General features: G+C 42.0%; 1 protein-coding gene across 1 annotated transcript in view; it reads left to right on the top strand.

The window, feature by feature from the left end:
• Positions 1-946: 946 nt before the first annotated feature.
• The window catches only part of ABCB7 (ATP binding cassette subfamily B member 7), a 68,144-nt gene continuing 53,577 nt past the window's right edge, over positions 947-15,513 (top strand). The window contains exon 1 of the mRNA XM_084640286.1: positions 947-1,114. Coding sequence (XP_084496412.1) covers positions 953-1,114 — 162 coding nt within the window. The 5' untranslated portion in view covers positions 947-952. The remainder of the gene's footprint in view (positions 1,115-15,513) is intronic.

Below are 15,513 nucleotides of genomic sequence, written 5' to 3'. Positions count from 1 at the left end.
TATTTGGTTTGGAGGGTCCAACTGTTCAGATGATCCAGCTCGACAAATAGGAATATCAGAAAGCGTGACTAGAGTAAAATCCGTTACACTGTACCTTGCACGAATGGGGAGTGCTGTAACTCAAGATGAACAGTTTATGGAAGGAGCCAAGAAACTACACTGGAAAGGTTTTAATAGCTTGGAGAGAAGGGGAAAAGAGCTTCTGTCCTGCTCCTGTCTTCCCCTGCTAGAGGAACATGCTGAGGCTTGGAGAATCTTCACTAGGGAATTTCCTTAAAGTACAGGACACAAGCACACTCTCCCCCATCCCCTACCACTCTGAGGGGGAGATATGGCCTTTAAAAACTAGTACATTCCATTGTCCTGGTGCATCTAGTCATGGAAAGAGAAGCTCTGTGTGACTGCTAATATGCTCATGTAAGTTATGGTCAGTTCCACTAGTTTGGAAGGCCAGGGGCTTGCTCAGGTGCCCAGAATCACTATAGCCACCGGGTTACAAAACTTGTTTTGTGAAAATGAGAAACAGGGACAGCAGCAGAGGAGCTGGCCGCTCTGGGACGGAGCATGCACCCACTCCAGCCCCACGCTGCATCAATCCCTGCCGAAGGAGCCCACGATGGCTCCCTGCCTGCGTAATACCCCTTACTGTCCAGGCTGGCATAGAGATATGGCCTCCGGCAGGTCTCCCCACTGGGGGTAGGGACACTACCAGTGGCTCTGCAGCAGGCACAGGGGTTTCTCAGCAGACACCGATAGCACTGAAGGGTGGGAGAGATGGACTGAAACCCTTGGCCTGGTTCCGAGCAACACTACTCTAGAGCAGGCTCCACTTCCGGTACCAGGCCAGGTGAGGGGGCATGAGGACTCTTGCCCTCGCTCCTTCTCCCCTCCACCCCGCTCGAGTCCGCCAGTTTCCCACAATCCTCTCTGTCTTCTCTCTCGCGCTTTCAAGATGGCGTCGTTGGGGGCTCCACGGAGCCTGGCGGCTCTCGCCGCCTTCCATCGGCGCAGGCTGCTGGCAGCATCCCTGCTCCGGCAGCCGGCGGCCTGCGTCCTCGGCTGGACAGCTGGCAGCGGGCTGAAGCGGAGCCAGCCCTCCCCGCGGATCTATCAGGTGCGGCGGGGAACGTGGGTCCCCACCGGAACCGGGCGCTAGCGGGGAGGACCCGAGGGAGCGCCGGGGAAAGGGAGGAGAGGGGTCTATGGAGCGGGCAGAGCCGGGGATGTGGGCAGGACTCAGCCGCAGGCTCCAGTGGGGGATAGTCGGCAGTGGGGAGCAGCAAGGGCCTGGGGGTGTTAGGGTGTTGGGGGTGTTAGGGTTAAGGCCGGTGGGGCTGAGCTCCTGGGGAGCAAGGGGGCTCGTCGGCATGGGGCTGCTGCATGGCGCCCTGTGGGGAAGGAGCCCTGGCGTCAGGATTGCAGGGGACGGGGCCAGCAGGGCTGAGGACACCAGGGGAGGCTAGGGCCAAGCAGATAGTGAGTTTCTGTACAGGGGTGTTGCAGGTTGGGCTTTTATAGGGAGAGTTGGTGTCCTCTGTGTTTCTGCCTGTTTTTACTGATAAGTCGTGGCTGGTGGGAAGGTTTCGTTTGTCCTTTTCCTTCTGAGCCCTCTTTGCTCTGTTACTGCTTTCAACAGTTTTGTTTTTTTTTGTATACTTTTTTTTTTCTTGGATGTCCTCATTCCATTGCCCTGTAGTTTGCCTGAAAAAAATATTGTAGCTGCCTATTTGATGGGTTAGTGGATGAATATACAAAGCATAATAACACACGAACGGCCGTAGTGGGTCAGACCAAAGGTCTGTCTAGTCCCATATTCCATCTTCCGACAATGGCTAATGCCAAGTGCCCCAAAGGGAATGAACAGAAAAGGTAATCCTCAAGTGATCCACCCCTGGTTGTCCATTCCCAGGTTCTCATTTCTGAGTCCATTTGTTTTCCCCATGTTCCACTGCCAAACATCATGTAATCAAGTTATTGTACCTCACAAGGTTATTCTGGTGAAGAAAATTTAAGTGATGTTGACAAAGTAGGGAACTTGCTGGAGCTATAGCATGAATGTAAGGGGACTTGAGTAGACAGCTGTTGCTTATTCTGTAGTGGGTAACTGAGGACCTAGTACTAATTACACTGACTTGAACAGATTTGGGCCTTCTGACAGCCGTGTAAATACTGTGTTCTCTATTATGTTTACATATGTGGCCGTTAATTTTGATGCACTTTAGTTCTAATGTTTTTAAAACAAAGTTGGAAGCTTTCTTAAGTAATAAGAACTGATCTTTTAATTGTGAAATGTTTATGTTGTAAGCAAATATTTAACACACAGTTTTGTTACATGTTGTTGGTTTATTAGATGGTGACATAAAAGGGGGGCTGGTAAAGAATGAGACAGTCTTTTTATATCAAAAATACTGGTTCAAATTTGACCCAGAATAACAGTAGGCTGTTAAGTGGGCTAGAGGACCTGTAATTATAGTCATGGTCCAGTCTAATGGAGACACAGTGTCTGTATCAAAAAGCCACCAGCATATTCAGTGGTAATGGCATTCTCCTCTTGACTTAGAGGCCAAGAAAATGACTACTCTGAGCCTCCAGCTTCTGAAGAGCATGTTGCACCTGTGTTATGTGATGCCACGCTTTTTGGGGGGGGTGCTGTTTTAAAATACTTGTTTTTAACCTATAAATAAGGGCTGTCTGTTTAATTGCAGTTAACTCACGTGATTAACTCAAAATTAATCATGATTACATTTTTAATCGCACTGTTAAACAATAGAATACCAATTGAAATTTATTAAATACTTTGGATGTTTTTCTAAATTTTCATGTATATTGTATTCTGTGTTGTAATTGAAATCAAAGTGTATATTATTTTTGGTTACAAATATTTGCATTGTAAAAATGCTAAACAAAAGAAATAGTATTTTTCAATTCACCTCATGCAAGTACTGTGTAGTGCAATCTCTTTGTTCTGAAAGTGAAACTTACAAATGTAGATTTATTTTTTTGTTACATAACTGCACTCAAAAACAAAACAATTTAAAACTTCAGAGGCTACAAGTCCCTTCAGTCCTACTTCTTGTTCAGCCAGTCGCTAAGACAAACAAGTTTGTTTACATTTGCAAGAGATAATGCTGCCCTCTTCTTATTTACAATGTCACCAGAAAGTGAGAAAAGGCATTTGCATGGCGTTTTTTGTAGCTGGCATTGCAAGGTATTTACATGCCAGATACAAAATTTTTATTAAAGCTAATGTTAAAATAATTATATAACACATAGGTTGAGAAAAGAATGTCTGTACATCTGGGTATAGTACTTAGATTTTCCACAAATACAAAGTTTGTTTTTAAAAGTCATAGGATACATAGAGTACATAATCAGCAATAACCCAAATTTAGGTGAATAGATTTAACAATACAATTTAGATATTAGAATTTGAGTACTCGGGTACATCACTCATGAAAAGTTATACAGAGATTTGGTTGTGAAAAGCAAAATATATCAATGAGTGGAGATTGTCTCTCAGTAATTGAGAATTAAACATTCGTAAGCCCCTTCATGCTTCAGCCACCATTCCAGAAAACATGCTTCCATGCTGATGACACTTGTTTAAAAAAAATAAATGCGTTAATTAAATTTGTGACTGAACTCCTTCGGGGAGAATTGTATGTCCCCTGCTCTGTTTTACCTGCATTCTGCCATATTTCTTGTTAAAACAGTCTTGGATGGTGACCCAGCACATGCTGTTCATTTTAAGAACACTTTCACTGCAGAGTTGACAAAATGCAAAGGTACCTGTGACGGGTTGGATCACAGAACCCCCTTGGGGCTGCCAACTGATGTGCCAAGACTACTACTTCCCCTGCTTTCCCTGCCAGTTTGGGACTCCAGCACCCTGTCTTGCTGAGCCAGAAACGCCAGTCTGCTCTAACACAGACTCAGGGTCTGAACCATGTCCCCTAACAGCAGTAGGCTTAACTGAAAGCAGCTTACAGAAGTGTGCCTGCCTTTAACACTCAGATGCCCAACTCCCAATAGGGTCCAAACCCTAAATAATTCTGTTTTATCCTGTGTAAAGCTTATACAGGGTAAACTCATAAATTGTTTGCCCTCTATAACACTGATAGAAAGGTATGCAAGCTGTTCTTCATCCCTCCCCCCGCCCAGGTATTAATACATGCTCTGGGTTAATTAATAAGTGAAAAGTGATTTTATTAAAGACAGAAAGTAGGATTTAAGTGGTTCCAAATAGTAACAGACAGAACAAAGTGAATTACCAAAATAAAATAAAACACACAAATCTAAGTCTAGTACAGTAATAAAACTGAATACAGATAAAATCTCACCCTCAGAGATGTTTCAATAAGTTTCTTTCACAGACTGGATGCCTTCCTAGTCTGGGCACAATCTGTTCCCCTGGTACAGCCCTTGTTCCAGCTCAGGTGGTAGCTGGGGGATTTTTCATGATGGCTGCCAATGACAGTGGCCAAGTCGTGCAAGATCTGTGCACAGCTGATTGCTTTGAGATACTGGTGGTGATTTTAAGTGAGTTTTAAGTGTGGTGGCTGGAGAACAGACAAAGTGGTTACTGGTTTGTTGTTTTATGTTTGCTTATTTCAGGTAAGGGAAATAGGGACAGAAAAGGAAGCAGAATAAGTAAGAGTGAAGATCAGAACAAGCGAGAACTGCACGGGTTGCAAATTACCCAGAAAGTGTGAACATTGGGTCCTGGGAAAGTCTCTGTTAACTAAGAAGCCTCTGAGCTGAGTGCCTCCCAGTTTCAGTGAACTGCAGAGGGGGCGTGGCCCAGCACAAGAGAGCAGGAAAATGACTACCAGTGAAGCAGCCAATAAACTATAGCTGGCTAGACTGAAAGCAAAAGAGAGAGATGGAATTAAGACCATTAGAAATGAATGCGGAGGAGGCTGCCCACAAGAGAGCTGTGAAGGCAGAAACAGCCAGGGTGGAGGCAGAAGAGGCTGCCCATAAGAGAGCTATGGAGGCCCAATGGGAGGCTCAGAATCATGAACTGGCTGTTATGGAGTTGAAGAGACAAAACCCTTCAGCTGCTGGCTCCACTTTCCCAAAAATCCACAAATGGGAGTGACTATGCCCCCAGTATGATGAATCCTGCAATATTGCAGAATATTTCATCGCCTTTGAGAGACTGTGCACCCTCCATGCGATCCCTGAAGACCAAAAGATGACCACATTCATAACAAAATTGACTGGCAGAGCTCTGGACATATTCAATAAGATGTCTATTGATGATGCTTCAAACTGTGGTAAATTTAAGGAACTTGTTCTGAAACAGTTTCAGGTTATACCTGTAACCTACAGGATTAAACTCGGGAGTCTTAAGAGGGGATCTGGATTGAGTAATGTGGTTTATGTAAATGAAATGAGAGATTTGGTAGACAAGTGGGGGAGGGGGGAAAGGCATTACAAGCTGTGAAGGAATGTGTGATTTGGTTACTCAGGAACAATTCCTGAATATTGTGCAGTGGTGATGTAAAACAGTAATTGTGGGACAAAAAGGTGGATGCAGTGGGAGAACTAGCTGGGTATGCAGACTCTTATGAGCAAGCACCAGCTGCAATTAAACACAAACCACTGGCTGAGGGGTACAGGGTTGGTGGAAAGCAAAACCACCATTTTGCCCCTGGGAAAAAAGAGGCTGGGCGTTCACCTCCCCATTCCCCCGTTACTCATCCCATATTTCCTGCACAAGCAGGGGATCCCCGAAGGTGCTTTCACTGCAGTTCCTCAGGGCACTTGAGAAGCAGCTGTCCCAAATTAATGGCAAGTAAACCTCCCTTGTCCCATGTTCGCTCAGTTGCCCTCAGCCCTGAGTCCCCTCCTACCTCTTAACACACCAGCTTGGTGGACACGGGGCCTAGTGAAGTGGACAGGGAACATGTCAAGGTTGATGGCATGGAATGTCTGGGGTGGAAGGATACAGCGGCTTAGTTCTCTCTGGGTCAGACCTGGGTCTGGGTTTGCAGCAGGCTGATGGGTCTGGCTCAAACTAGGCAGGGCACTGAAGTCCTAAGCTGACAGGGCAGGAAAGCAGGAGCAGAAGTAGTCTTGGCACATCAGGGGCAGCACTCGGCCCAAGGTTTAAGAATCTGAAGCGCCTTGCAAAATCTGAGAGGGATGAGGTGTGGAGCATGCTTTCAGAAGTCTTAAAAGAGCAACATTCCGATGTGGAAACTATAAAACCCGAACCACCAAAAAAGAAAATCAACTTCTGCTGGTGGCATCTGACTCAGATAATGAAAATGAACGTGTGTCGGTCCGCACTGCTTTGTATTGTTATAGCAGAACCTGTCATCAGCATGAACGAATGTCACCTGGAATAGTGGTTGAAGCATGAAGGGACATACGAATCTTTAGCGCATCTGGCACGTGAATATCTTGTAACGCCGACTACAACAGTGCCATGTGAATGCCTGTTCTCACTTTCAGGTGACGTAAACAAGAAGCGGGCAATATTATCTCCTGCAAATGTAAACAAACTTGTTTGTACGAGCAATTGGCTGAACAAGAAGTAGGGCTGAGTGGGCTTTGTAGGCTCTGAAATTTTACATTGTTTTATTTCTGAATGCAGGTTTTTTTGTACATAACTCTACATTTGTAAGTTCAACTTTCATGATAAAGAGATTGCACTACAGTACTTATATTAGGTGAATTGAAAAATACTATTTTTTGTTTTTTTACAGTGCAAATACATGTAATCAAAGATAAATATAAAGTGAGCACTGTACACTTTGTATTCTGGGTTGTAATTGAAATCAATATATTTGAAAATGTAGAAAACACCCACAAATATTGAAATAAATGGTATTCTGTTATTGTTTAACAGTGCGATTAATTGCGATTAATTTTTTTAATCCCTTGACAGCCATACTATAAATCCTTAAATTAGTTGGGCCCTGACCTCAGAGATGGCCTCTCTCCTTATGGCCCTGTCTAAACGATGAACTCCCATTCTAACTCTCTAAGGCTTTTAAACACAAGTGTATACAAAGTAAAAAACTTTTTTTTAAAAAAATATGTAACTAGTTGTGACCAGTTCTAGGAGTGTGTATTTAAAAAAATATCAAATCTTTTCACACTGGCTAGCCGGTTTAGGCCACAGGTTAGGAAGTGTCTGTGCTACCAACCCAAACCATGCTCATTGTACTCTAAAAGGAGTAAAACAGTCTACAGTAAAAGCTGTTTTATCCAGCATGCTGAGGGAATTGGGGGTGCTGGTAAGTGGAAAAATTCCAGTTAACTAAGAGGGAGTGAGTTTGGGTGCAGGAGGCGGTGCAGGGTTGGGGCTCGGGAGGGGGTGTGGGACACGGGCTCTGGGAGGGAGTTTGGGTGTGGGAGGGGGCTTGGGGCAGGGGGTTGCGATGAGGAAGGGGTTTCAGGGTGCTAGATCCGGGGGGGCACTCATCTCAGGTGACTCCATGTAAGTGGTGAGCTGTTCCTAGGCCAAGGCATGGCTCTGTGCGCTGCGCTGCCCCGCCCCGCCCCACGTGCTGGCTCTGCAGCTCCCTTTGACTAGGAACCACAGCCAATGGGAGCTGCAGGGCCAGCACCTGCATGCGGAGGCAAGCTGCCTAGCCACGCCTCCGCCTAGGAGCAGCAGGTACAGGTTGCCGCTTGTGGGGAGCCACCCGAGGTGAGCACCGCCTGGATCCAGCACCCTGACCCCTCCCATGCCCCAACTACCTGCCCCGAGCCCCCAGCACCTAAACTCCCTCCCACAGCCCATGCCCCGCACCTCCTCCTGTGCCCCAACCATTCTCCCCCTTTCGCACTCTGAACCTTTCATGGCCATTCCTCTGCCTTGGAGCAGAAGGCTCATGTCGCCACTTCCGGGGAGCCACGCGGTGCCAAGTAGAGAGCCTGCCGGTCCAGTGCCAACCAGACTATAAACTGGACTTTCTATGAAGATTAGAAATGCTGGTTTATAGAGTTTTCTGGTTGGTATAGGGCCTGATAATACAGCTTTTACTGTATTCTAATGTCTGCTGTTGTATTTAATTATAACTATCAACTTTGTTTAATACATTTTAAAAATGTGTTGAGCTTGTTGAATAGTAGAAAAATACTTGTTGAATGTATAAATCGATAGAATAGTATTTGACCCGCTGTTAAAACTGGTTGATTATTGAGTAAATATTTACTTTGATGATTTTTTCACTTAATCATGGGACTGGAAGTGACCTTGAGAGGTCATCTAGTCCAGTCCCCTGCACTCATGGCAGGACTAAGTATTATCTATTTGGCAAAATTTCAACATTATTTTAATAATGTTTTATACCTCTCTTCATTCTTGCCATCACATGACTTTTTTTAGTATAGTTCATGGTGTATTTTCCACAGGATATTATAATTTTTACAAATTTATTATTCCTATTTATAAAATATTGTAACACCAACCATAGCAGATCTAATTTTAATTTTTTTAAAGCAAATCATCATAAAGGCTGCTGTAATCTAGACTCACTGAAAACCTATTTACAGTCTAATTTCCTGTCATTGTTAACTCTATTAAATTCAGAATTTTGTTCTGCAATGTTAAAGATTAAAATCAGTAGCAGCCAGAGTAACTACAAGAAGGAAAGGCAACCGTAAGAGTCTCTGCTAAAAGGGGGCCAACTAGTATGTGACTGACAGTACAATATTGTATAGAGGATCACCACGGAGCCCTGTGGTAGCTAGTTGTCTTTTACAAGCACCACTCTGTAATAAATTTCAGTCGGATGCTAGCTTATGAGCATAACCCTGCTTATGAAACACAGTTAAGATTTAGTCTATAAATTGGAATAGTTTTTAACTGGGTTAAGGGACAATCTTGTTTAGCTATATCTGAGAGAAAATCAAAATTTCTGCCTCACAGGAAATTCTGATATTTCAACAGTTGTGTTTTGCCCCGAATTGAAAAGAAACATCAAAATATCAAAATTTTTAGTGAAACAAAAAGTCTGAAAAAGTTTAATTGCAGAATTGTTGAAATAAGTTCTTGTTAATTTCAATTTTAAATAGGTTTATTTTTATGGCAGCCTATGCTAAGGCCTAAGCTTGCTATGATCTACTAAAATAATTTAAGTTAAATTTAAAAAAAAAAATCAAGCAGTGCATGTTTGCTGCCGAAGGTTTAAAGAAAGTCAAACCACTGAACTCTTGGAAGTCGCTGGCTAAGCCCCTGGGACCAGAGTTTGAAGTGCTAAGCCAGCCTTTGACAGCTGTCACCTTTCTAGTGGGTGCAGAAAATATTTTATTCTTTTCAATTTATACAGTCAGTTTATAAAAGGACTGGTTCATTCAAAGTTGAGAAACTGATTTGGGAAAGCTTCTTTTCCTCTTTCAGTCTGTAAATAAAAACAAGTATGAGTTCTAGTTCTAAAGTCTTGAAGGACATGGCAACCAGAAACAATAAATTCAACTTCAGATAATACTTCCTGATTTGATAAATCAATTTGTTTTAAATGCAGAACATGTTTTGATAAACTTATTTTTTCTCATGTATCCAGTACATTTAATCTAGCTTTATTTAACTAACTAACTAAATAAAATGCTGATTTTGTGCAGTTTTAATTTAATTCCAATTTCCATCCAAATGCAGCTTGACACAAATCACAAGTAAAAAATTAATAATCTAATAAATAAAAGAAGTATCATTCACCATTTTCTAATATAATAAATATGTAAAAATAAAGAATCTTAATAAATGTGTGTTAATCTATATAACTGATTAAATATACTTATATAGGTATAGTGTATCCTGGAGATTATTAAATAGTGGTTCCAAATTTAGTGTATAGGGTGAAATTGAGCTGAGTACCTAAAGTCTGTTAACTTCTGGATAAGTCTGAATCCTTCTCATGCCTTTACATATCACTTATGGCATGAATGAGCCTCTATCATTCCTTCTTCAGCTGCCCAGTAGTATTCCCACTGTGGCATGAGCTCAGGCTTCATTATTAACATATGTCCCAACTGTTTCCATCTTTTCTTGATATCTTTAGAGATAATGGGCTGTTGCATTTTGACGAATCTCGGCATTTGTTATAAATTCATTCCATTTAATACCTAGTATTTTTCTAAGGCATTTGCTTTCGAAGGCATTTGGATATCTGTATTTTTGGATTTCCAGCTTTCATATCCATATGTTCAGCTAGAAATAACGTTTTAGTGGAAGATTCAGAATTTCATCTTTAAACTAGATTTTTGATGACCAAATCTTGTTTAAGGTAGCGTATGCAGCTGCTGACTTGCCAATTCATGATACTATTTCCTTCTGGACATCCCTGTGGCTTGAACGTTAGTGTCAAGGTATGTTAGTTGATTCAGTTCCTGTATTCCTTTGCCTTCCAAAGTAATATTGGAGTTGTGAGTTGTTGGAGTTCTCGTTCAATTTTTTCTTCATAACTGATTATTAACCCTGCCTTTTTGATAACGCTGGACAGTCTTTCGGTTTTTACTTGCATTTTGGTTGAGCTGTCACTTAGAAGACCTATGTCATCAGCAACATCTAGATCTTCTAATGTATTGTTGAGCCTTGTGATGCCTGTGTTGTATCCATCTACACTTTCTCTCATTATGAAGTCAATAGCATTGCCAAGCAGTAGCAGTGAGAGAAGGCTTCATTGTTTGATACCAGTTAAGTGCCTGTCTGATTTTGAAATAATCTCATGTTTAAAAGATCTGTGTTGATAATCCTACTGCATAGTTAACTTCTAAGTGCTTCTTAAGTGGTAGAATACATATATTTTGGAATATACTTTACTTTACTGTGGGTATTTTTAAAAGTATCTTCAGAAAGCAAATAATTTGTACTGGCTTTTTTCTAAATTGGTCAGAAGTGTACTCCAATTTATCTACTTCTGTTGCTGATGGGGTTTTTTTCTTTGTTTGTTTGGTTTTTGCATCTTGACATTTTCCATTTTTATCTCTGTTTCCTGACATTTGTTCGGTAATTCTCTCTCCCTTTTCCCTCACTTATTTATTTATATTTTTTAAAAGAACATTCTATAACTTGCATAGGCATACTGTAGAAGGTGAAATCTAAACATCAAGTCACCTTTAAAGTCCAGACAATTTTTATTCCCTTCCATTAGAATTTTGTGGCAAAGTCCTAAATGAAAATTCAGTTTCATTGAAACAATGAATTGTAACAGGGAAGCATCCTTCCCCTGCTGCTGAAATGCCAGAGTGGTGCAAAAAATGCTTTGCTATATTCTTGTTCAGTGGTGAGCTGGAGCCGGTTCACACGAACCGGTTCGCACGAACCGGTTGTTAAATTTTTGAAGCAGTTTTAGAACCGGTTGTTAACCCGCTTCCCTGCAGGGGGCGCTGAGACTTTGATGAGCTCCGGCCGAGAAGTGATGTCGTTCCTCCTCTGGCCACTGGGGGCGTTGTGCTGCCGGAGCCATGTGGGCTGCTGCCTGACCCTGGGCATGAGTCCTGTTGCTGCTGCTTCCCTGGTCCTGGGGCTCCCGCTGCTGCCTGTTGGGTCCCCGGCTGCTCTGTTGGGCCTGGGCTGCGTCCTGCTGCTCGGGCTGCTACGAGCCACTCTCCCCGTGAGTACCCACAACCAGCCTGTCTCCAGCCACTGCCGCACCCCTCTGCCTGAAGCTAGCCAGCCCCACACCCCCCCGTCTCCAGCCAACCCCTGCTGCACACCCCTGCAGCCCTGCCCGAAGCCAGCCAGCCCCGCACCCCCCTGCCCTGCCTGCAGCCACCCCTTGGCCTGCAGCCAGCCCTGCACCCCCCTGCCCTGCCTCCAGCCAGCCCCCTGCCTCCAGCTAGCCCTGCCCCATGCCCCTGTCTGCAGCTGGCCCCACGTCCACTGGTGCCCTGGAGTTCCCAGGGCAGTAACCCTGCCCACCTGCTTCAATGAGGGAGTCAGGGAGCAACTGGGATCCACACATGTGTACATCCTAGGGTGACCAGACAGCAAGTGTGAAAAATCAGGACGGGGGTGGGGGGTAATAGGAGCCTATATAAGAAAAAGACCCCAAAATCCGGACATCTGGTCACCCTAGCACACCCCCAGGGAGTGGCGGGGACCCACACATGTGAAACGGAGCTCATTTCTAGTTCAGGCCCATCTTTTTAGAAAAGAATTTTAGGTAGGGTTAACATACATCCATTTTTTTTCCCGGACATATCATACTTTTTGGTTCTTAAATCGCCGTCCTGGAGGAATTTTTAAATTTTAAAAGATAATTGTGACAATCATTTACTCACATAGAGGTGCCAGTTATATTACTAATATACAAGTCAGAATTCCTGCTGTCAGCTATGGATATCTTTGGTAATACATTCCAGTAGATGTTGCAAAATAACTTCTGTTGTTGTTGTTGTTGTTTTTTGGGGGGGAGCAGGTTTTCCAAATAAAATTCTTGGTAGTCTGGCTCATAAATGGAAACAACCAAAACTGTAGAAATGGAAAGAAGAATTGTAAAATAAGAGTATTGTAAACACATCTCAAATGTTACTGCATCTAAATGTTAAAATGAATGAACGATCCTTGAAAAACTCTTGAGTAGCTATTATTTCAGTTTGATCATCTTAAACCTATATTTATTGCAGAAGTATGTTATTTGACGAGCTTTTCATTACCATTGGTTCTGATTAAATGCCTGTGACAGACATAATTCTATCACAGACCAGAATAAAGTTCTTATTATTTGCTTAGATCAATAAAATGTCTGGACGGAAATAAATTAAATGACAAAAGACTGTTCAGATGATGATAGGGGTCTTGTTTTTAAACTTGTGCAAGACAAGAAATTCAGAGATAAGGCAGAAACTTGGTCCTTATCCTATCCATTTGTGATGAAGTACTGCAGCACTATTCTAAAACCTGTGCAATATTTATGCATAATGGATTTAAAACAAAAAATGAAATGAGTTCATCAACTTGAAACATTCATTGCTGGTCTATTTTGAATTATCTTGAAGAGTTACATCTTTAGAAGATTTTAACAGGAAGATTTCAGAGAGTGATGCATAAGTGGGAATGTAGTCTTCGGCTGTCTGCTTTCGAATGAAGTAGACATAAATTTTTAGTTAGTGAAATGTGTGATGTGGCATATCATCTTGCAAAAGCCTCCAGATTACCTAGTGATAAACTATCGTCTATGTCAATGGTTCTCAAACTTTTTTACTGGTGACCCCTTTCACATAGAAAGCCTCTGAGTGCGACCCCCCTCCCACAGTTAAAAACACATTTAGATATATTTAACACCATTATAAATGCAGGAGGCAAAGCGGGGTGGAGGCTGACAGCTTGTATTCCTCCTTCCCCCCCCCCATGTAATAACCTCATGACCCACTGTTTGAGAACCCCTGGATATATTGCATAGAGTAATCCCATCAGACTTTCATTTCTGTCTTACCTTACAGTTTCTAAGCAGTACACAACTGTTCAAAAAAACCAAAACTATTATTATTCTGACCCTTGTATTGTTGAGTGAGATTGAGTTTAGGCTATTGGTTTGACACTTGGAGAGCTAGTAAAGGAAGGAATAATTAATCTAAAGCACTATTTGTTTATTCTTCCAACTATTTATTATTAATAATAATAATTTGTTAGTGTAATGACAAGGATCTGTACTTATGGACCAGGACCCCATGGTCTAGGTGCTGTGGAAACACAGAACAAAAGATGGGCCCTCACCCAAAGAGTTTATAATCTATGTATCAGAGAAGAGATGGCCACAGACAGATGGGGGAGTGTAAAGAAGCAATGAGACAATGTTGGTGAGCACCACAGGCAGTGGTCTCAGTACATTAACTGTTGTCAAGTTTTTGTAGAACTCACAGAAAAAGTGAGTTTTAAGGAGGGATTTGAAGTGGCTTTCAGGATGTTTACAGGGAACTCCTCCCAAGCATGAGGGGCAGCATAGGAGATTAGCATAAAGGTGCTTGTTCTAAAATACTGTACAACCAGTGAGCAACGGAGGCTGGCATCAGGCAGGAGTCAGACTCTTTATACTGAATGAGAGGCGATAGGTAAGGTGGGTGTAGGCCTTGAAGAACCTTGAAAATAAAGACATTAATGCATGTTTTAACAACTTTAGCAAGAGCTGTCACTTCCTCACTCACATTACTTTTAAAAACTACGCTAGTCAGCAAACATTAGTTTCCTTTGAGCTTGTTGTGTGCAACAGAAGGCAATAATGGCTGAAATGAAACTTCATTGACAGAACACCTAATCTCAGATAGAAGTGGGGACAAAATAAATGAAAAGTCCAAACAGAATGGTGGTTCTCTTTCTTATTTTATGGGGGAAATGACTATAAAAAAATAGAAAAAGGCTAGGGTTAAATATGTGGGAAAAAGACCAGTCTAAAAATAATAAAGCAAGGTTTAAACATTAATAACTTATCATTAGTTCCACATTATTAAAATGTTTGCCCATCACCACCCTCATTATTTTGCATTCATATTGTATTCCATTTCCCTCAACTTGAATTTTTCTTTTTCTTTAGTTGTAAGTTCTTTAGGGTGGAGCAGTATTTGTATGTATGTTGTGCATTGTCTAGCCCAACGGGGATCTATTTTAATTGAGACATTTGGGTGATATGCCAATACAAATAATAGCAGTTCTTGTCTCCACTCTATCACCTACCTAGTTCAGTAGTTTTTCAGAAGCTTGTTGCTTCAAAACAGAGTGCAAAGAGATGTTAACTTTTGCATCCTGGAGAGAGGAATGGATTCTAGTGGAAAAACAGACATAGTAAATAATTTTCTTAAGTCTCTTCTATGCACAGTATAGTGTGGAACTGTGTCTAGACTCCAAACCTTAACATTGAGATTAATTTTATGTTTCCACAAATATAACTTCTCTATCTCACCCTTCCAGTGTGATTGGAATACACATGAAGTGCTTCCTGTCAGAGCTCCTGTTTGACTTATGACGTCTGCTGGATATGCATCCAGTGAAGTGAGCTGTAGCTCACGAAAGCTTATGCTCAAATAAATTGGTTAGTCTCTAAGGTGCCACTAGTACTCCTTTTCATTCTGCGAATACAGACTAACACAGCTGCTACTCTGAAACCTGGATATTACTAAAGACCAAAGAGTTGGATGTGGCTTACGTAGTGATCTTGAAAAGTGACCCAAGTAAATGGAAATGGAGTCTTTAGGGAGTTTAGGACCATTCCCAAAGCAGTTTACCTGCATCTGAAACAGAGCCTATAATAAAAGATTATTCAGTCTAGAACAAATATAAAGGGGATAAAGAAGAATAGATTAGAAAGAGCAGCAGTCCTGCAAATAAGGCAAATTGTTATATGATTAATCTGGATGAGTCAAGTAGTATGCTTAGGGGTTCCCTTCAAAGCCCACATTGTCAACAGTAAAAAGTAAAACTATGGACATTACTGGAAAGTAGAACTGTAAAAAGCAGAAATAGGCTAACTTCAATTTTCCTCAATTTTTCTTCTTATCTTGCCGTTCAGGTACAATGTGTAATATGTGATCAGATCTGCATTTTTTTATTCATACAAG

The sequence above is a fragment of the Lepidochelys olivacea genome (assembly GCF_965140295.1).
Source record: "Lepidochelys olivacea isolate rLepOli2 genome assembly, chromosome: 9".
In the NCBI taxonomy this organism is placed as follows: domain Eukaryota; kingdom Metazoa; phylum Chordata; order Testudines; family Cheloniidae; genus Lepidochelys; species Lepidochelys olivacea.
Note: the sequence above shows the minus strand (reverse complement) of the source record. Positions and strands in the feature narration are given on the sequence as shown.